The sequence below is a fragment of the Anoplophora glabripennis genome, unplaced genomic scaffold, assembly GCF_000390285.2.
Source record: "Anoplophora glabripennis isolate ALB-LARVAE unplaced genomic scaffold, Agla_2.0 scaffold498, whole genome shotgun sequence".
Classification (NCBI taxonomy): Eukaryota; Metazoa; Arthropoda; class Insecta; order Coleoptera; family Cerambycidae; genus Anoplophora; species Anoplophora glabripennis.
Window position 1 is genome coordinate 325,632 of NW_019416801.1, and position 22,490 is coordinate 348,121.

General features: G+C 32.6%; 1 protein-coding gene across 2 annotated transcripts in view; it reads right to left on the bottom strand.

The window, feature by feature from the left end:
- LOC108908696 (pickpocket protein 28-like) overlaps positions 1–22,080 on the bottom strand; it is a 26,351-nt gene extending 4,271 nt beyond the window's left edge. For both annotated transcript variants that reach the window (XM_023455475.1, XM_023455474.1), the window contains exons 1-8: positions 21,798–22,080; positions 15,258–15,500; positions 14,556–14,655; positions 12,904–13,055; positions 8,653–8,851; positions 7,841–8,111; positions 7,574–7,633; positions 1,615–1,813 (exon numbers count right to left, since the gene is read on the bottom strand). In XM_023455475.1, the coding sequence (XP_023311243.1) occupies positions 1,615–1,813; positions 7,574–7,633; positions 7,841–8,111; positions 8,653–8,851; positions 12,904–13,055; positions 14,556–14,655; positions 15,258–15,500; positions 21,798–21,976 (1,403 nt within the window). In that variant the 5' untranslated portion in view covers positions 21,977–22,080. The remainder of the gene's footprint in view (positions 1–1,614; positions 1,814–7,573; positions 7,634–7,840; positions 8,112–8,652; positions 8,852–12,903; positions 13,056–14,555; positions 14,656–15,257; positions 15,501–21,797) is intronic.
- Between the last annotated feature and the right edge of the window lie 410 nt (positions 22,081–22,490).

The following is a 22,490-nucleotide window of genomic DNA, read 5'->3' on the forward strand; positions in this document are numbered from 1 at the left end:
AGTATATTATCGATGTATCTAGCAAATATTTTTTTAGAAATTGTTACTACGATTAAATTACTAACCTAACCTAGATGTTTATAAATTTAGTAATTTAACAGCAACAAGTACGTTAAGTAACTAGAGACATAATAATATCTATGTAAAAATAACAAAAGTATTATATTATTGATGTGTTGATTTCTGTTGATTCTTAGTTAATAAACATAGTTTTTAATCTATATAATGCTTATCTGTTGATTTTTAAATACCAAGAATTATTTATATTTCATTTGATTAAATATAAACATTCCACAATAATAGCATTATTATTTTCATATATAAATATATTTTTAAATTTCTCGCGGGAATTACAGCGGGATCCCGCTGTAAAGGCGAATTTACCGCAAATTTCCAGCTGGAAAAAAAAGACTGCGGGATTGCAAACCCTAGTTGCAATGTCAGGGATCACATTTGGGACCTATACTATTTTTAATCTATATCGACGATATCCGGTCATTGTTTCAAATTTTGTAAATTTTTACTCTACGCAGACGATTTGAAAATTTAAAATAATTCCGATAATTGTATTGCCTACCAGGAAGATTTAAACTCTTTCTTTGAATACTGTAAATTGAACAAGCTTCAATTAAATTTAAGTAAATGTCTATATTTGTTTTACCTGTATCCAAAATATATACTCTAATAATTATAACTTTAATAAGAATATTTTAAATCAAGTTGAAGAAATAAAAGATCTTGTGGTTGTCTTTGACAGGAAAATGAGTTTTTCTTCACATATTGATTATATAACTTTAAAAAGCAACAAAATGCTTGGTTTCATTGTCAGAGTTTGCAAAAATTTTAGGTTGATTTTTGCTATTAAATCTGTATATTTTGCATACGTGCACAACATAATTAATTTTGCATCTATCGTATGGAGTCCTCAATATACCATATATAAGTCTCGACTTGAGGCCATACAGAACAGATTTATGCGATATTTACACTACAAGGAGAGTGGTGTGTATTCTTTTCATTGTAGCACGATGTTACGAAATCATTATCATATTATTTCATTGGAGAATCGAAGAAGAATAATAAAACAATGAGGTTCTTGTATACAGATGTAGTTGATAAACAAATAATAGGTGATTTTAGTACAGTCAATTGTGTAATTCTCGGAAATGGTGCATGTTCATTAATTTTAATAGGAGTACCTGTTTCCTGAAAAATTGAATCTTACATCGTAATATGCAACATGCAATGTAGAAAACCTAATCTTACAAAAATGCATTTTAAAATGTTTCTAGAAAGTGACTCTATAAGATTGTCTACTATTAACACTGCTATATTTATCGTTTACAAAAGAGGCGTTTGTTGCAAATTTTTGTTTCTAAAATTGCGAGAGGAACAAACTGTGTGCAAATTCAACATTTACATTGTAATTATTTTTACAATTGTAAAATTATTACAAATTGTATTGTATATTTTCAAAAATTTTCAAACAATATTTCGCGAAAGTTTCATACAATTTATTCTTGTCGCGATTTTAGGAACAATTGAGTAAACTATGGCGGTGTTTTCTGTGTGTATTTTTAGTAATATTCGTTACTTTAAATATTTGTTACGTACCCTGGAAGTTCGCTCATATTTTCTCTAAATGCCATAAAAAGTTCACGCCAGTTGAAGCGCGACTGGCTGAATTCAGCGTTATACGCCAATGAACTACAAGCAGGTAGACAGTCACAGACAAACCCGTGAACATCTGAACTTTCATCGTCCAACTTCATCTCGGAGGGACCGTAGTTTACTGTTTGACTTATCAATTCAGCTGAAAAACAATCTTGCATAAAACACTAATATATTTACATATTTATTTTACACACTACTGTTTAAGTTTGTCGCAGTAGCCGCACTTAAATACATACATACATATATTGCACTTCCTTAATCTTAGCTAGGAATGTTTGACCTGTCCTTGATGTTCTCGGGTAGGCTCTGTGGGGGCGGACCACAATCAGAACCCCTATTACCGAATCTTTCATTTAAAAATTTACCAGCAGTCAAACTAAAATGTGGGGGAACCCCGTCGTGCATAAACCACATTCTTTATCTTAGCAGGGAACATAGCCAAGTAGTTCAGGTAAAACGTTTTCAAGAAAATGTTTGTAGGAGGCACCGATTAAAGTTCTTGGTAAAAAGTAAGGCCCAACCCAATAATACCCACCCATACGTTAAAAAAAAAACTGATGTTGAAATCGAGATTCCATTATGGCAGGAGGTTGTTCATCAGACCAAACGTGCAGGATAGTCTTGCGGCAGTAAGGCTTGAACCATTTGTATGTGTTACGGGTATAACTGTTGATGCTTCAGAACAGACCAAACTAATTTATGATCCACATTAAAATTTGGATAGATGTTCTTAATCTTCTATTCTTCCCAATACTAGTATTTGGGTCTTCTTTAATTTCGTGTAGAATAGCTTCTTCCAACTCAGGCGTTCTAACACTCAAAAATTTTCCAGAAATTAGATCTTTCTGAAATAAGGTTGACTCCGAAAGGTGCTGAAAAACATTTCTGAACCTTTTTTGGATTTGGAGTTGTCTGATCTGAAAAATTTGCCTAGCCTCAGTACCATTTCTATCTGTAAGGTCACAAATGTAAACCATATTGGCCCTTTAAGCATTTGAATATGCATAAGCCATTATTAAAACTTAACATTTTTAAAAAATAAGCTTGATTATGACAATATTAAAAAAGATGACGGCTTCTTATTATAATTTTTTCCATGGCCCTCCTAAAATTTTTTTAAGTAATTTAACTAACTATGTATAAATGCACTTGATCAAATAAATTTTTCAAATTACAGAAAAATTCGAAAAACATATTTTTTTCGGGAAAATTTAACGTGCTGTATCTCAAAAAGTAAATATTTGTCGAGTATAGTTTATTTAGCAAACTAACATTAATTTTTGATAATGTATTGATTTTTGAAGTTTGATAAAAAAAAGTGGACCACTCTGTATATTTTTTTTTGCACATAATGATCGATGATACCTACACCTCCGCCACTGGTAAGTTTCTAAAGCTGGTAATTTTTTGTTTCATACCTACTGTTATACTAAATATGCACACCGAATTTGGTTAAATTATCTCAAGCCGTTTAGAAATTAAAAATTAAAAACTGATGTTTTTTTTTTAATTTTTGACACTCTGTAGCTGAACAATGGCTGTCCTAAGACCCCACATTTATATAACAATAATCCCTTATTTTTGGCTACAGAATACGCCCCTGGATTTTTTACCTTGTCTTACTTGGCCAATGTAGTAAACTATTAGATTATAGGTAACTCGAAATGATGTATTATATAAGTTTGTAGTGTTTTTCCATTACAAGCGTGCCTTGGAAATCAATTGTAGACATATATCAAAGTTGTTTTAATGCCATAATATTGTTTTATCCGAACTTATAAACTTCCGCAAATTGAGTAAATTCTTTTCAAAATAAATTGAACTGTTAAGTAGAAAAAAACGGGCTGTTCCGACATTTCCTTTTGTTTGAATTCAGTTGCTAAGGATTTGGGTGCTGCTAGATCCATTTGTGTCATTTACAGAGAGAACGCTATTGGGGAAAATACAGTACGAAAATGGTTTTCTCGTTTCAAAAGCGTCCATTTTGACATGAACGATTCTCCAGGTTCAAGAAGACTGACTTTCCTGGAAATTGTTTGAATTGTTTAATTCATGATGATCAACCTCAAGGGAATTGGTGTGTATGAGGAATTGTGACCAGTCGACCATAATACGATGTATGTTTTGGGAGAAAACAACAAAAATCAGTGTGTCAACATGTATGCCTCTTTGTTGGCGAAACATCGTTTAGCCCAGATGTTATGGTGCCTTACGTCAACGCCAAAATAAGAAAAGAATGGCTTAGCGTTAACAGGAAGACAACTTCCTGAATACTGTACTATGAATTGCTTCCGATGAATGTAATCATCATTGCGTCATTTACTGGTAGCAACTTGCAACTTCGTCGACATGAGGCCGCAATTCAAGAATAAAAAAGCCAGGGAAGACATCATATTGATTGTGCAGAATGATAACGCCCATCCTTGTACTATTAATATCACAGAAGCTGCTATTCAGGAACTCGGTTGGGAGCTTATTCATGATTTCCATATATTCTGCTCTTTATCGAGGAATGTCCTTTAATGACGTCGCGCTTGAAAATTAGCACCCTGAATTGTTCGCTTTTAAGTCACCGTATTTCATAAGAGGTGAAATAGATAAATTGGCAGATCGTGGGGAAGTAATCTTAAACGAGAATATCTCTATTTCACTGTTCCTTCAATGTTATAATAACCGGACTTCACTGCAGTTTCTTTCTAAGACTGAATATTTACTTCAATTAGCGTGCAATATTTTGTTTACATGCCGCACAGTGGGCAAAAATGGAAACAATTCGAGCTACGCGGCAGGTAGATGGTATAGCAATAAATGTTTCATTAATAACGGAAGTGCGGAAAATATAAAATTTGGATTTTTTCTAATAAAATCCACCAATCCAATAAACCCAATAATCCATTATCCTCGTAACCAAAAATCATAAACCCACAATTCCTAAAATCCCTAAACACCTAAACCTTAAAACCTCCATTAAGCCAAAACTCATTAATTATTTTTCAGTGTAAGATGTTTCTGGTTAAGCAAAAATAAGTAATGGCACAAATAAATTATATAAAATATTCCAACAGCAGCAGCATGTGTGAGGGAAATGAAAAGTGAGGAAAATTCAAGGAATTCTAAACAGGGAATTTAAACTGTTTTGTATCCTTTTCCACAAAATGTGTAGCTACTTATAATGCAGAAGCTGTTATTCCTTGAATGTATACGTTTTATATGTTCACCGCCTACTTTCGAACGCATCAATTTTTATACTTTAAACTGTTTTTCTTCTTTTATCTATTACATAACTTTTAAAGGGAATTCTCCTGGACCCCTTCTTTTGCATACTCCTTCGCAAACGCTTGGAATAGTAGTAATCAAGTACATTGAACCAAGATTGGTTTTAAAAAGAAATTCATTAGCTATTTCTCGATTCATTATTAGATACTGTGAAATAAGGGAAAAGAAGCAACAAATAAAACTTAAAAGCTTTGGGAAGTATCATGAATATTCTATACATCCGATTTACATATATGTTAGTATGCCGGTGACTTACACAACATCGATGTTCAAAGTTCAGCTTCGTTCAGAGACACAATGGATCAAAAATATTAGTTTTGAATAAATTTTTCATAATTTTAAAATATGGCGAATGCGCCACGGTCACTAGGCGCAATGAAAAAGCAAATTATCATCATAATTTCAGATCTTTTTATAACAATTTAATACAATAATTGGAAGTAATAGTTTACGTAATGATTACAGGGGAAATCTTAAATGTGTACATACAGGGTATCTCAAGGTGACAGATCATTAAAATTTTTTCAGACTACTTCGATTTGAATTTTGAAAATTTAGGATACCGGGTTTTCGGACATACCCTTCTCAACTAAAATAATGGCGTCCACGTACCACTTCCAGTTATACCGGAAGTCGCCATCAACTTGCTTATTTTAAATGGAACACCCCATATATTATTGCAATTTTGAATTCTACGTGTTATTTTAGGTGGGCTTTTTTGAAGTTTCCCTATTCCTAAAACTAACCGTTTTCGAGATATTTAATTTATTTTCAAAAAAATGAAGAGAAACACTGACTAGCTTCAAAACATGTATATTTTATAGTAGTATAGTAATAAAGCAACAATATTTATAGGGGGGATAGCTAGACCTCTAAGCTTCCCATCCATACTTTCAAAGTGGCTTAGTTGCATAAAGGGTGCTAAAAATTTAATGCCGAGTTTAGTTAACTTCAAACCTTTATAAGTCGGCTTTTTTAAATGGAACACCCTGTATGTTTTTCTATATTCTGATACACAATTTTATTCTCTTTCGAACGGTATCAGGGTTCCCTATACCTAGCTCTTCTAGTTTTTAAGTTATCTAATATTTTTTGTGTAATCACCTAAAATCATGTAATTTCTTGGGAGGATAGCTGTGGAATTTTTAGCAAAACTTCAAAACAAACAACTAAAGTGTCACCAGTTATTTATTATTATTTATTCACAGACGTTGAATGGGATTCTAAGCAGAACATTTACAGTTTTTAATGAGACATATCCCAATTTTCCACCAATGAGCAAAATAAAGAAAAATTCTAAAAATCAACTTCATACATAGTAATACACAATTTTAAATATGTGTGTTCATAATAATAATGCACTAAGATAAAAAAAAATGAAAAGTCATAAGTGTTCAATATGACCCCCGTTAACAGCTAAGCACTTGTGGATTCTAGAGATAACACCATCACTCACCGCTTTTGCTATTTCAGCTGCAGGCAATTCATGCCACTCTCTTCGTATTCGAGCAATCAAATCCTCTTTTGAAGCAACGGATGTAGAATAAACTTTTTGCTTTATTACTCCCCAAACATAAAAATGTAATGGAGTGAGGTCGGGAGACCTCACTGGCTAATTCCACGGTCCTAGGCGTCTCATTCATCTATGTATCTTCAAACATTTCAGTCAGCTGTTGATCGATTTGATTGTGACAGTGAGGTGGAGCCCCGTCTAATTGATACAAACACTCCCTTAGTTGGTCTAAAGGTATATATCATCTTGAAAATCTGCCACAACCGTTTGCAAAATATTGAGATATCTGTCGGCATTTAAATTTTCTTCGTAGATATGGTAAGAAATTTGGTTATCTTTAATTTAACATTTACGCTAAATTTATTTTGAATGTTTCTTTCCCGGATAACATGAGGATCTTCAGATGACGACAAATGAGTATTATGTATCAATCCCAAAATCCAATAACTCCAAAACCCATAAACTTCAAAACACATAAGCCCCAAACCCCATGAACCTCAAGATCTACAGGGTTTAGGTGTTTGTGCGTTTATGTGTTTATGGGTTTTAGGGCCCCGATGTTTATGGGTGTATATGTCATTAGTTTTATGTTTTTCGGTTATTAAGATAATGGATGATTGGGTTTATTGAATTTATGGATTATTACATTTGTGGGTTATTCAAGACCTAATGATCTTTTTCCTGTTAAAAATAACCTTGTCAAATTTTATATTTTCCGCACTTCCAGCATAAAATATATGACTTCTTAATTTGATTAAAGAAACATTTATTCCTATACCATCTAACCTGCCGCGTGGTGTTTCCTTTTTTGTCCACTGTACGCCTGTGAATAGGATGTCGTATACTTTTCGTTTAGCAAAGCAACGAGCTATTCTCTAAGAGCCCAAATCTAGCAGGTAACGGATAACAAAAAAATGCACAAAATATCGCTGTTGTAGGCGTAGAGAAGGTATAATATTCAATACGCGTGAAACCCACTTTCACTCTCTTCCGACTTTATGACAATCACCTACCATATCTCACCAAGGCCATATCTCACCACTCGTGTGAAAAGTGTAATTTTCAATACGTGTTGCACAATATACGTATTTTATTTATACCTATACTTACATTCTGCTTCTAACATACATTTCATACTTCCAGGCCCACAAATAGGTGTTGACTTTTCATCTGAAACAGTAATATGCATGTCAAATAACAATAACAGATTTTTTGGAGATAAAAATATATTTTATTAATTAATTAATATATCAAATTAATTTATGTAGCATAATTTTTCAATTAAAGTTAAATTATTACGCACAGGAAGACCAAAACAATGATACTCTTAGTGCAGCAGAAAAAAAAGCAAGTTAATATAGGTAGGCATTTACTTACAAGGCATATAGAAAGCAACGCATCCACACTTTGCCAAAGTATAGTTTGTCAGACATTCAAATTCGCAGTTCTGTTGCGTGTAAACCTGGAAAAACGATAGATGTCTTTCGTTGGGGAAGAAGCATTCTCTCTTATGCGGGTTATATTTGTGTACGGCATCCGAAGTTGTCATCATATCAGGAGTTATAATTACAAGCAGTTCTTCATTAAGCGGAGCCTGTAGATAATTTGCGCGAACCCTGGGCATTTCGGCTGGATTGTGAAGTATAATCTGTAAAATAAACTCCAATCATGAAAATATTCTATTTTTGTATGAGTTTACAATACAGTTGTGGATTTATATTTCGATTATAACTCTATAACGTACATTGCGGGCAACCAGTAAACTATTCTACGAATAGTCGTTAATTCTTAAAGTTTCCTTTTTCATATTATTGTTTTAAGTATAACCTCCAAAATTCATTGTTTAAATGGCTAATTAACTGATTACGAGTACAATGCACCAGGACACAAACCACTCTCTGTGCAAAGGTTTCTGACGGAAGATCCACCCGACTCATGTGACTTAGATCCTTGTGACTTTTTTCTGTTCCCGGAAATCAACTCTGTTCTAAAGAGACCAGGTGTGAGTCTGGGAAGAAAAAAGGGGAAAGTTCATGAACGATCTCTCAAAAAAGAAACTGTAGAATTGGAAGACACATATGCAATGAGGACTACATTGGAGGGATGACATGTCTATTGAGTAATTTTGTTAACATTTATTAGAGCACCACTCCGCTTATTTTATAACCACACTTGGTATATTCTTTTACCTTGACTCCTTGAATTGGTCCTTTGCAGGAATAATCTAGGTTTTGATCAAAATCTGTTAGGACGAACACTTGGGATCCGGTGAAACCAGCGAATTTAGCACGTCTTGGGAAACTGTCCTTGTTGGCAGTGTCTGGGTACCCATCTTGTAGTGACCATCCCTGACTGCTTTCGCCTTCTGCCATATCATAATGCAAATACCTACAAAATTGGCCTTTGACATAATGAACAAATGAGTAATAATAAACTGTTGTTCAAAAGTAGACTAATAATATTTACAACGGTAACTAAAATACTTTAAAAAAACAGATATTCGGTTATCAGCTCTCGTTTTTTTTTTTTTTGTTAACTTATAAAGTATAGTCAGCCATTGCCGCTTGACCAAGCATTTTAATTACTCCCTCTATATACAGACTCTATTTAATATAATATGTAGTTAATTAGGAACTTTTCCATTAATGTACGATATTTTTTGGAGATTTTCATATTATGATAAATTTATCAGGAAACATATTTAAATCTAATAGTTCATGTACACATCGAAATAAATGTAATAAAGTATGTGTAAAATACGTAATATTAATCATGTGTATCATATCAGTATGATTCTACAGGGAAATTCAAATGTGTTTACAAATAATATGCCAAACAATTAAAAAAATATTGATTTATTCTTATTTAGGTCAAAGTAAATTTTAATTAACCAAATTGTAACTAATTGTTTTTAATACATGAAGTGTTATTAAAAGTACGTCTCTTATGAATTCCTATTTAAAATAAAATATTATTATGTAACCGACCTCATTTAGAGGAAAAAAAAAGAAAATTGTTACCTGGACTTTTATAAGTGGAAATGGTAAAGGGGCTTATAATAAAGAAAAAAATAAATAAATGCGTGAGCAGGGGTGGCGGAGGGTTGATTTGGGGGGTTGAAAAGTTGTGAAAAATTGTATAATCAAAAGTTGTAGATCATGCAAAAATCTACATATTTTGCAGAGGTCACATTTTAAGATAAACCTCAAAATTTCCGAGAAAAATGCGAAAAACAGTTCTTTTTCTGATTTTTCGTTTTATATTTCTTGGTGAAAGTATACCTTTTTGTGTCTTAAATAACCCCAAATTTTTTTAGATGAAAAAATCAAGTTTCGGAGATATTAATTTTTTCTGGTCTGAAACACTTTTTTTCAAAGAAAAATTCTATTTAGAAAAATCATCGTACAGAGTTCTGCCGGTGATCAGTTTATTCGTTTTGACATTTACTTTTTGGTTAAATAAAAAAATCTGTAAACACAGTTCAAAAACATGCTTAAAAAGGCAAAAAAATTAAAATGACTTGCAACAATTAATTTTTCAGTAGTTGTTGATAATTTGTTTAAATTTAAAAAAAATATCAAAAACTGATTAGACCATTCAATTGTACGGAAAAAATACAAAAAACTGTCTCATTGTTTGACCTAAAACTTTATTTTTGTACAGTATTGCTATAAACATAAGTCGAATAGTGAATAAATAAAATAAACAATAACTTTTTTCCGTAGGATCGATTTGTGTAAAATTTTGTTGAATTCATAGATGTACAGTGTGTCCAAAATAAGGATAGGATAGCTTTAAAATCTAGGAAACGGTAAGAGATATGTGGTGGCTCATTAAAAAAAAGTTGTGTTTTTTATACCTAACAATATGCCGTTTAGAAAGTTTTAAAATTCCGGGTAGTTCCGGGGATATCCGGAAAAACCCGAAATTTTGCAATTCTTTTTCTGGCTTTATTTGAAAACGAATTTTAAAATAAATTGCATATTCACATTGCCACTTTTTTCGCTCTATCCAATTGCGTCAACATTTTTGCAATCCGACGTTTCGTCTTCGAGGGGCCATCATCAGGTTAATTTTTTTAAATACGTGGCTGCAATTTTTATGACAAAATCTAGTCATTTTTAATTCTGAATTAGATGATATTACTATTGTAATAGCTTAAAAGGTTTTTAGCTATAATTTAAAATTTTTCCTGAGTACGGCTCTGAACGCTTTCAAAATATCTATTGGAGGAAGTCATAACAGTATAAAAGTCAATACCGCACAAAATATTTCATAAATTCGTATTATTTTTTTGTTAGGTACAACTTTTTAAATTATTGATTAAAAAAAATTGTTGGATATTTTGTGCGGTATTGTCTTTTATACTATTATGACTTCATCCAATAGATATTTTGAAAGCATTCAGAACCGTAAAGAGGAAAAATTTTAAATGATAGCTAAAACAAGCTAAAAAAATAAAACAATTTCGCAGAATTTCGGGTTTTCGGGTTTCGCGTCAACAGTAGACTTTGCAGTTAATACTTTGTATTGCTGAAACTTCAAATCATCCAGAGATAATTTGTCATGTGTGTATTTGTAATTCAACTTGGATGTTTATAGCAATATTGTACAAAAATAAAGTTTTGAGTCAAACAATGAGAGTAATCAGTTTTTGATTTATTTTTAATTTTAACAACTACTGAAAAATTCATTGTTGCAAGTGATTTTTAATTTTTTTTTTGCATTTTTGAGCATGTTTTTGAACTGTGATTACATATTTCACCAAAAAGTATATGTCAAAACGAAAAAAATTATACTTGTAAACTTTGTACAATGATTTTCCTAGGTAGAATTTTTCTTTGAAAAAAATCAAAAATCAGAAAAACCTGTTTACCGCATTTTTCTCGGGAATTTTGAGGTTATCTTAAAAAGTGACTTCTGCAAAAGCTGTAGATTATTGCATGATCTACAACTTTTGCATTGGATACTTTTTTGTTTGACGTCAACTTTCGTCAGAAATCTCAATGATACAATTTTTCACAACTTTTCAAATCAACCCTCCGCCACCCCTGCTCATGCATTTATTTTTTTAGGTTTATTATAAGCCCTTTCACCATTTCCATTTATAAAAGTCCAGGTAACATTTTTTTTTTCTCCAAGTGTAATATGTACTCATTAATTTGCTTAATTTTTCCTTCGGCAAAATTACAGTGGGATTTTAATTTAATTGTGTCTATGTCAGTTTTAGAAATTAGTTGTCTAATTTTTTCTGAATTTTGATTTACTGATTATTGTCCTGAAGATATATTTTCTGGTTATATTAAACTGGTTTTATTACATAATTTTCAGTTTGGTTCTCTCTGTAAGTGAAGTTAATTCAGTAAGGATTGTTTGTGTTCCAATTAAAAATTCCTACCGGGAAAATATCAGAATTAAAAAAAAAAGAAAATCCTGAGACATCGATTTTCTTTTCAAGGGGAACATGCGATGGCGTGTGTCTTGGTATCTCGGAAGCTACCTCTTAGACAGGGGCATAAACTTTAAATTGCAGCCTATGTTAAGTGACATCTCATTTTAAAGCTTTTTCAATTCTGCTCACGACGACATACGACTTTTTAAATTTTGGTCTGGATATGACAATACACTCATCACTTACAGTATAAAACAATATCAATGAATGAAAGAATGTCATTTTATTAAGTGTTCAAATTGGTTTCTCTTCACTTCCATACAATAATAAAATTTTTGCTCCACTTCTGAACGAACATTTCGAAGCATTTCTGGCGGTATCTGACGACATTCTTCAGCAATCAACGAAGCCCCTCAAGTGAGTTAGGTCGTGCTGCATACATTTTCGACTTTAAGTGTCCCCATAGAAAAAAGCCAAAGAGCGTTAGATTTGGCGATCTGGGAGGCCACTCAATTGAACGTCTGCGTCCCATCCAGTGATTTGTAAAGTTCTGATTAAGAAAATCACGCACAGCTACGGCATAATGTGGTGGAACACTGCTCTGCGTGGAACAACATCCTGCTGAAATCATATATCCTCTTCTGGTAAAGCGTTGTCGGGAAGATAGAAAGGCCCTATGAGGTGGTCTCCCAGTATGCCCGTCCAAGCATTCAATTTCCTCAGATGTTGCGTACGAGCGGCAATGATGGCGGTTGACTCGACCATCCAATTGGAACATATTATAGTCATCGAAAAAAACATATTGTGTACAAAATATTTGGATTCCTTCGAGCATAAAAATAGTAACTGGTTTCAAAAAATAATCTCAATCCACGCTTTAACTTCATAACAAATAAAAATAATACAAATAGAAGAAAATTCATTTTAGTTAGTTAAATACTACCTGTTTGTTGCATTTACCTAACAAAACTACTACAAAATAAGTATAGACCCATAACTAAGGAACACTCCGTATTTGACGGGGTTATAAACATGTTGCTTAACTCACACGTTATCATTAAAGAATTCCTTTCTCCCTAACATATTAGAAGTATAACATAATCCGTCTTCTGTAAGAATTTTTCTGAACGTTACACTGCAGTTTTCTGGATGTAAGTCCCATCTACATTGAAATAATATATTTTTCACTTCCGGGGCAATCTAAAAAAAATGTATTAGCTCTTAAGTAGATAATCACAGTTGCCTTATTATCAAAAATAATTTTAAAATATACAGGGTGGGCCATTAGTGTGAGAAAGTAAAATAACTCCCTTGTTATTCGTAATACAAAAGAAAAATTTATATAAAAGTTGTACAGAATCAAAAAACCTAAAGGACAAAATTAATTTGAAATACACAGGGTGATGAGTAAAATCGGGACGCCAAATACTACATTTTTTAAACGGAACATCCTGTATATTTTTAAAAATATGAATTTTTGAGAAAACTCTATATATGGCAATATAAACAGTTTAACATTTTAGTGCGAGGTTACCAAGTTATGTAGAAAATTCATCGAATTTTGGAAAAAACATGAAATCGAAGAAGTTGTATTAACTTTCAACTACTAACACTTGGTAGCAAAAATATTTGACAGAGTTATAGGCAAATGTTAGGCAAAGACTCCGATATTAGCTAATATCGATATTTTATACAGGGCATTTTTTATAATGCGATCATTTTAAGAAAGTTCAAACTTGATTTTCTAAAATTTTTCAAATGGAACACCCTGTATTTTATTGTTCTATTTTATTCACATATCAGTCCACTTCAACTTTTATTAAGTATGTTCTACACCTAAAGTTGTTAGTTTTTAAGATATAGCAACATTTCTGGAAAAACCTAATTTTTATTATTTTCGGTCGCACGAAATGGCTTTGGAAAAAACTGTCACATTGTGTCAACTTGTCAGTTCATAATTTATCATTCCATTTTGAGTTAATTTTATTAGTTAATATTTATTTGTGGTATTCTATAAAATAATAAAAATTAAGTTTTTTCAGAAATGTTGCTATATCTTAAAAACTAACAATTTTAGATATAGAACATGCTTAATAAAAGTTGAAGTGGACCGATATGTGAATAAAATAGAACAATAAAATACAGGGTGTTCCATTTGAAAAATTTTAGAAAATCAAGTTTAAACTTTCTAAAAATGATCGTATTATAAAAAATGCCCTGTATAAAATATCGATATTAGCTAATATAGGAGCCTTTGTCTAACATTTGCCTATAACTCTGTCTAATTATTTTGTTGCAAGTGTTAGTAGCTGAAAGTTAATACAACTTCTTCGAGGTCATGTTTTTTCCAAAATTCGAAGAATTTTCTACATAACTTGGCAACCCCGCACTAAAATGACAAACTGTTTATATTGCCATATATATAATTTTCTCAGAAATCCATATTTTTTAAAATATACAGGTTCAGGGCCATATGTAGAACACAGGGTGTTTCATGTAAAAAATGTAATATTTGGCGTGTCCCGTTTTTACTCATCACCCTGTATGTATCAAATTAATTTTGTAGTTTAGGTTTCTTGATTCTGTATAATTCTTATATAAACTTTTTTTCTGTATTATGAGTAACAAGGGAGTTATTGTACTTTCTCATACTAATGGCCCACCCTGTATGTAAAAAATGAAAATGAGAAGTGAACTTACAGCTGTTATGTGATCTATTGCGTCCAATCCAATTGTCTTATTACCTTCCGAATAAAGATAATTGTCACAAACAAGGGAGCTTGCGGAGAAATTCTTAGCTCTGAAAGTCAATTAATAAAATGTGCTAAATTTGGCAAAATAGCCTTACAATCTATTCTAGCAACGGTTTACGTTATATCTCCTTAGATATTACCGGATAATAATAGAGAATAAATAAGGGAGGCCAGTGTCGATTGTAACAAAAATTACAATTATAATCTTGGAGCCCAAAGTGTTTCAATAATTTTCTTGGAAATTGTATCAGCATGCTAATGGATTAATTTGATCTTTTTCCAAGCAGAAAAAAAAATTTATCATCCGTTGCAAGTGATACTGTGTCGGTGTAAATTGTAACATGTCAAGATGCATGTTGTAACAGGCTGTAAAAAGTAACAGAAACGTATCTAATACTGCCTTCTTTTGAAGAATTTTCTTTTTCACTCATCTGTTCAATGTTGCAATCTGTTTAGTTAACAACAATAAAATTGACGAAGAAAATAATGAGTGTTTATTAGTAATGTAAGTCTAAATATCTATTACAAAATGTTACAATTAACACCATCAGACTCGAAGTTGTTTAATGGAACTCATTTGTAAAAAAGTAAGTAAAATCAAGGCAACTGATAGTATAGATACTTTCCAAAGAATTAAGGTTCAACTTACTCAGCCTCAGTAAAGTTGACCCCGTCCATGAATTTATTAAGAGATTCCGTATAGTTGTACATTCCGTAAGTGGATTTCGTGTATGGGCAAATCGTTACTGCGGGGAAAGGTATTTTCCAAATGGAAGTTGGAGCTTTGGAAAAGCTTACAATAACCGGGCTTGAGTCCCATTTCTCCCACGTTTTAAAGGTCAGCACACTACATAAGATGATACTGATTCCTAACCAAAAGCTCCAGAATATTCTGCAATATAGAAAATTTTTCTTTTTACAACTTAGATATTCCTTGTTCAAATCAATATTTGAGAAGTGCAATTTAATATATGTTCTGTTTTTCTCTCCTATTAATAAATCCTTTTCGTTACTATTTATGATCTATTCCATATATGCAAAATAAACTCCTTTCTCGTCTTTGATGTCGAAAAATGAAATAATACCACTTTTTTTTCTTTTTTTGATCATTACGTATTGTAGGTACATAAAAGTGGGTGGTATCGTGGAAAACTGGTGTAAGTGAAAAAATCAGTTGTTCCTTAGGTATGGAAAGTGGATACTCAGTATTCAGAGTCATTAGTTTACTCTGTGAGTGATTCCAATTAGAAAATGACTCTAGCAAAGTAAGACCTTTCCTGTCATATTTTTATAGATATTTTTGTATGACTCATCAGGACCCATGGGAGTAAAGACATTTTGTTATAATCGTTACGATATAAGTTGGAACCGCATAAAAACATTTAACTCATAAACTCTACAGAATCCATAGGCGTCCAGAAAAATTTTGCCTTGTCCCGTCTAGATATACCATATTCCGAGCTATATTCCTATTTAGTTAACGATATTCACAAATTTTTTGTAAATAATTTTCCCAAAGTGCAGCTATACGTCGTGATTCCATTACAATTGTCAAGTTTTTTATGTTTAAAATCGCATTGTAATAAAACACGTCGTAAAGTATCTAAAGATCTATAATTATAATCAGGATAATCGCTTAATTTATCTCGAATCATGTTTCAAGTAGAAACTTTATTTTCTTTATATTATAAATTCTGCGCCGTATTATCTACCTCTGGTAAAATCGTCAATATTCTTTAATTTTGTATTTTTCCATATCCTTTTTGTACCTGATTAATAACGCTTCCTTCTTTAATTACGCGATAAATTGTCGTTTTTTATATCTTAATTAATTGGCTAATCCGTTTCCTAATTTCTTTGTCACATTGTTTTTCTCTTTTCAAACATTCATATACAGGGATGACCAAAAGTACGGAATAAAATTCATATCTTTTGAATGAGTTAATTTTTTTTAAAACGCCGAAACACGTTAACTGATTTTGATTTTTTCCCGTCTTTCGGTTATATAATAATTAATTTTTCTTCAACCCCCTAACCCCCAGCTACCCCTACTTTTTTTTTAAATGGAAACATAAGGCATGAGGGGGCTCGTTGAAAAGCTTATAGAAAACCGAATCCAGCCATACCAAATAAACAAGTTTTATTTTTTCAATAGCAAGGTTTTTAGGGTTGTATAAAACACCTACTTAACAAGTGAAATAAAATTTAATTATCTTCAGTGTTATCCTCCATGAATTTGCACAGAATAAAATAAAGAATTTGAAACTGTACCTATCACTGCTAACGCAAAAAAGATATATTTTTTATGTTGCGTTTTTTTGGCACCACTTACTTGCCAGGCTTTCTGGTTAATTTTTCGCTTTAGTTGTAAATTGGAGTTCGAAACGTTACTATTGTGTCAAAATCAAGTTATTTACTGAATTGCAATGGTATTGTCGGAAAGGCAACGCATCGAAATCTTGATATTGCTTGGATGTGGAGACAAAATAAGAAGTCAGGCTGAAGTGCGCGATTTATTTAATGCGAAATATCCCGAAAACCAAATCTCGCAAGGGACAGTTAGTAAAATATTTCACAAATTTGAGGAACACGGTACAGTACAGACTTTGCCCAAAACTGGACGGGCACGTGCTTTGAATGAAGAAAAGAAATTAGACATTGCATTAGAACTTGTTGAAAATCCTCATACTTCAACTGTTTCATTGGCCCGCAATCACGATGCTTCTCGAACTGCAATTCGAATGTTTCTGAAACAAGAGAAATACCACCCCTATAAGGTATGTCTTGTCCAAGAGCTTTTGGAAGACGATTATGATAGGCGATTACAATTTTGTGAGGAAATGATGAGACGGTGTGACGACAATAATGGTTTTCAACGAGACGTACTTTTTTCGGATGAAGCTACGTTTTATTTAAATGGAGTGGTTAACAGGCACAACTATCGCTTTTGGTCCCAGGAAAATCCACACTGGACATGCGAATCGCATACGCAGCATCCACAAAAAGTTAATGTATGGGCAGGTATCATCAACAACAGAATCTTGGGCCCATTCTTTTTTGAAGAAAATCTTACTGCCGCACGCTACCTGGATTTCCTAACATTTGACCTGATACCTGCTCTAGCTGTGATTTTCCCTCATGAAATTGATCCAGATATACCGAATGAAAGAATTTGGTTCCAACAAGATGGCGCTCCCCCACATTTTGGTATTGATGTTCGAAGATACTTAGATGAAATGTTTCCAAATCGCTGGATTGGTAGACGGGGTACAGTTGAATGGCCGCCAAGATCCCCCGACTTAACACCCCTGGATTATTTTCTTTGGGGATATTTGAAAGAAAGAGTCTACCAGGACAGACCGGATAATATTGAGAATTTAAAGAACAAGATTAGGGCGGAGATGCATAATTTACCAGCTGAAGTCATTCAGAATGCTGTGGACAGCTTTTACTATCGTCTTGGAGAATGCCAAATAGTGAATGGAGGACATTTTCAGCATTTGCGACATTGAGTTTATTTTTGTAAATTATCTAGTTGTTTCAATTTCTAAATGAAAAAAAACTTGCTATTGAAAAAATAAAACTTGTTTATTTGGTATGGCTGGATTCGGTTTTTTATAAACTTTTCAAAGAGCCCCCTCATGCCTTATGTTTCCATTTGAAATAAAAAGTAGGGGTAGCTGGGGGTTGAAGAAAAATTAATTATTTATATAACCGAAAGATGGGAAAAAATCAAAATCGGTTAACGTGTTTCGGCGTTTTAAAAAAAATTAACTCATTCAAAAGATATGAATTTTATTCCGTACTTTTGGCCATCCCTGTATATTTAAAATAATATGTTGACTTTGTACGTGTAAATCTTTGTCTTTAAACTCTGAGTTTGTTTCAACGCTTTCGACGAAAACGGGCTCGACTATTTGGGGATTTTCCCGGGTTTTTCGTTATCTTCCGTTTCAAAGGGTCTCCAAAAAGCCTTGCTAAATTACTAGATAATTACATATTATATTTATTTTAATAACTATTGGTTACGACATGAACAAATAATAATATTAACTAATAATTAATAATACGTATTATATCAACAATAAATATACCACGCCAAGCACTGCTCTCCACTGCACTGGCAAAGCTAAGTGAACCGCGTTCGACACCAAACTAATTATTGAATACCATGCAAAAAAATATTTACGACCTAGTGGACTAATACAGGTTTGCTTTGACGACCAGCGCGCCGCCGTCGATTCTACATCAGGCGGACTGGTCTACCAATATCGGACTCGCTCAATGTCTATTCGAATATAAATTACGAGAAAGATCATGACTAAAGCATAGGAAGAAATTTCAAGAGAAGTGCAGACGGTCCTGTGCTTAAAGATTCACAAGTTCCGATTGATGTCGTAACAACTTATACCTATCTTTGTTTTTCTTTATCTCGCCACCCTTTTGGCGTGACAATATAATTTAATTTAACACAGCTGGAATTACCTATTGATAGTTATTTAAACAAGTCAGTTAGGTACAGTTAGGAGCCAGAGTAAAAGTAGCCTTTTTTTTTCATTTTATATAATAAATTTAATAAAACAAACATGTCTAGATAATAATTAATTTGCTGATTCACGGAGTTACACCTTGAAATATATCCAAAGAACTGTCATGAATTAGATTAATATAAAAGAAACGTACACAATGGTATAAAGGACCCCGCACAAACCTTACGGGAAACTCCGTTCGGTCAATTTTAATGAAATTTTGGGAATAGGTTGTTTTTGTTATGACGAACAAAAGTCTTCATGGGCCCAAAGCTCGCCAATGGACAGTTTCCGAGATATTCGATGTTAAAAGTTGATAATGCGAATGCGTGTCAAGCACGTGTTTAAATACTTATTACTCGCGTAAAAGCTCCATGAAGCTTAAAAACTGTATAATACGTATATATTCGTCTAGATAGTGCGTATCCATTCGTTTGTGTGTGTGTGTGTGTGTGTGTGTGTGTGTGTGCGTGCGTGCGTGTGTGTATGTGTATACTTTTCTGNCCTCATATATGTAATAACTATAACGACACATTTACACTCCGCTGAACCGTTAAATAGGAAAGAATTACTTGAATGTAACAACTATAATGTGGGGGCGCCACTTACCCAGAGTTTAAAATGTCCCCACTAATATAGTAATCATAAATGTGTAAAATAACTATAATTTTCTATATATGTGGGGACAATGTAAACCATTGCCTAGAAGTGGAACTAAGCGGCATAAATAATTGAAATTAAAATCATAATAATTGGAAAAAAATACCGAAGCAAATGTAGGAGATTTAGATCTTTGCGGTAGTAGTTATGGGTGTAATTCAAGGAAATAGTTGTGGGGACGGGTGCATGGCCCCACAACTGGAAAGGTCCCCACAGCCCTGGTAAATATCAGGCAATTATCCCCACAAGTATAGAAAAACATACACACACACACACACACACACACACACACACACACAAACGAATGGATACCACTATCTAGATGAATATATACGTATTATACAGTTTTTAAGAAGCTTCATGGAGCTTTTGTGCGACTAATAAGCATTTAAAGACACGCATTCGCATTATCAACTTTTAACATCGAATATCTCGAAAACTGCCTATTGGCGAACTTTGGGCCCATGAAGACTTTTGTTCCTCATAACAAAAACAACCTATTCCCAAAATTTCATTAAAATCGACCGAACGGAATTCCCATAAGTTTTGTGCGGGGTCCTTTGTTAAATCTCCAAACAAAGAATTTGTGGTGGTAACTTAAGTACGTAGCAGTATTAGTGTTAGTCAACTTTGATTTTGATAGACTTCAAATGGGAGAATTGCCAATAACCCTTAATCTACGATATAACTCAATTCTAAAAGCTATCATTTTATTATTATACAGGGTGATTTCACTTTAAATACAGAGACTGCAGGACTAGATTCGTGACCGAAAAATAAGTAGAGTTTGTTCTGTAAACTTTTTTCCTGCGGGACTCGCTATTCCAGATATAGTTTACAAAAGAATATATATTTTGTGCTATATCTTCATAATGCGCTGACGGAATTGAATGATATTTACTACAGCGTATTTACTTAATCAGACCTTTTACTGAATATTAATATCGTGGCTTTAACCATTGGCGTGCTACTGGAGGCGCCGCCCCATTTTGCCAAGAAAAAAAATACACTACTGGCGGTTTTTTGTAGAAATAATGTTATATTCGGGTACTATTACGTTAAATGAATGAAAATATTCCTTTGTGTTTTTTAATAGTAGCAGCCGTTCATTCATTCACTTAACGTAACAGTACCTGAATTTGATATTATTTCTACAAAACTACCGCCAGTGGCGTACTTTTTCTTGGGAAAACGGAACGGCACCTTTAGTAGCACGCCATTGGTTTAAGCCACGAGGTTAATATGACAATCAACAAAAGGTTTAATTAAGTGAATACGCTGCAGTAAATTTCATTCAAATCGTTCAGCGCAATATGAAGATATGGCAGAAAAAATTTTTTTTTTAAATTTGAACACCATGTATCTCGAATACCACGTCTCATGAAAAATGTTTATAGAGCAAACTATTCTTTCTTTTGGCAACTGTCTATTCCTGCAGTTTCTGTATTTAAAGTGAAATCACTGTGTAGTTCCTGTATCAGTTATTATCTTTACAATTTGAATTATATTGGCAATACAAGGAAAATTTTAATTCAGTTATTTTGTTCTCAAAACCACGAATGAAAAATCAAATTTATGAAAAAAAAACTGAGAAGTAGCAAAAAAATTTATCAAACTTTCAGTGTAGAATTGGAAATGAATTGTCCTAAAATCAGTTCGAATGAAAAACCAAATTTATGAAAAAAAACTATAAGAAGTAGTAAAAAAATTAATGAAACTCAGTGTAGAATTGGAAATGAATTGTCCTAAAATCAGTTCGAATGAAAAACCAAATTTATGAAAAAACTATAAGAAGTAGTAAAAAAATTAATCAAACTCAGTGTAGAATTGGAAATGAATTGTCCTAAAATCAGATCGCGTTAAATTATTTTATAGCAATCATATCTCCGCCACTGCTTAATTTTGCAGTTTGAGGGGTCATACGCAAATATTTTGTGTTTTAAAAGTTGAACTAAGGATATTATAAAATAAAAAATTATTTTATTTGAAAATTAGATTACCTTTCAAAAATGGGTCTTTTTTCTTCTCCTAAATACAAAAAGCCATGTATTCCAGTACGGTTTGTATATTGACGGAAGTATTTTATCAAATTCCACCTAAATCCGAATTTAACAGTTTCTTGTCGTCTACGGAAGTCGCTAATATCGGGCAACTTCTTTCTGTCTGATTGGTTTTCCATATTCTTGCACACCTGTTATCTCTCACGCGGTACCTACTCTTGTGAAATTCTTCTGAAGTTCTGTTAAAAAATTTAACAGGGTTTAAAGGATTTACTAACACATAAATAAATTACTCTAATTTTTACAACTCGTCCCGTTAAACAGCAGGGCGTGTTTTCGTGGTGGCATTCCACGTTTTTGACCCTGTAACTGTTTTGTAAAATCAGCCAATTAAAAAGAACCGCAAAGTTCAATGTCAATAAGTATAAACACGCATGCATATCAAGATAATGCTTTGCATGTCATAATTATCATGAGGTTTTCTCAATTTTATTAAACATACAACTAAAATTGTTTTTAAAATACTATTGAAGCAATGAGCTTTGTTGAGTGCATATTTTGCGTATAATATTATATTTCGGATTAAATATATAATGTCTACAGTTAAACATAGATATGATTTCTTCACAGAGAAGATAATTCACTATGTAATTTTTCGATTCTAAAAAATTTTTTAGAGATAACCTTGTAACA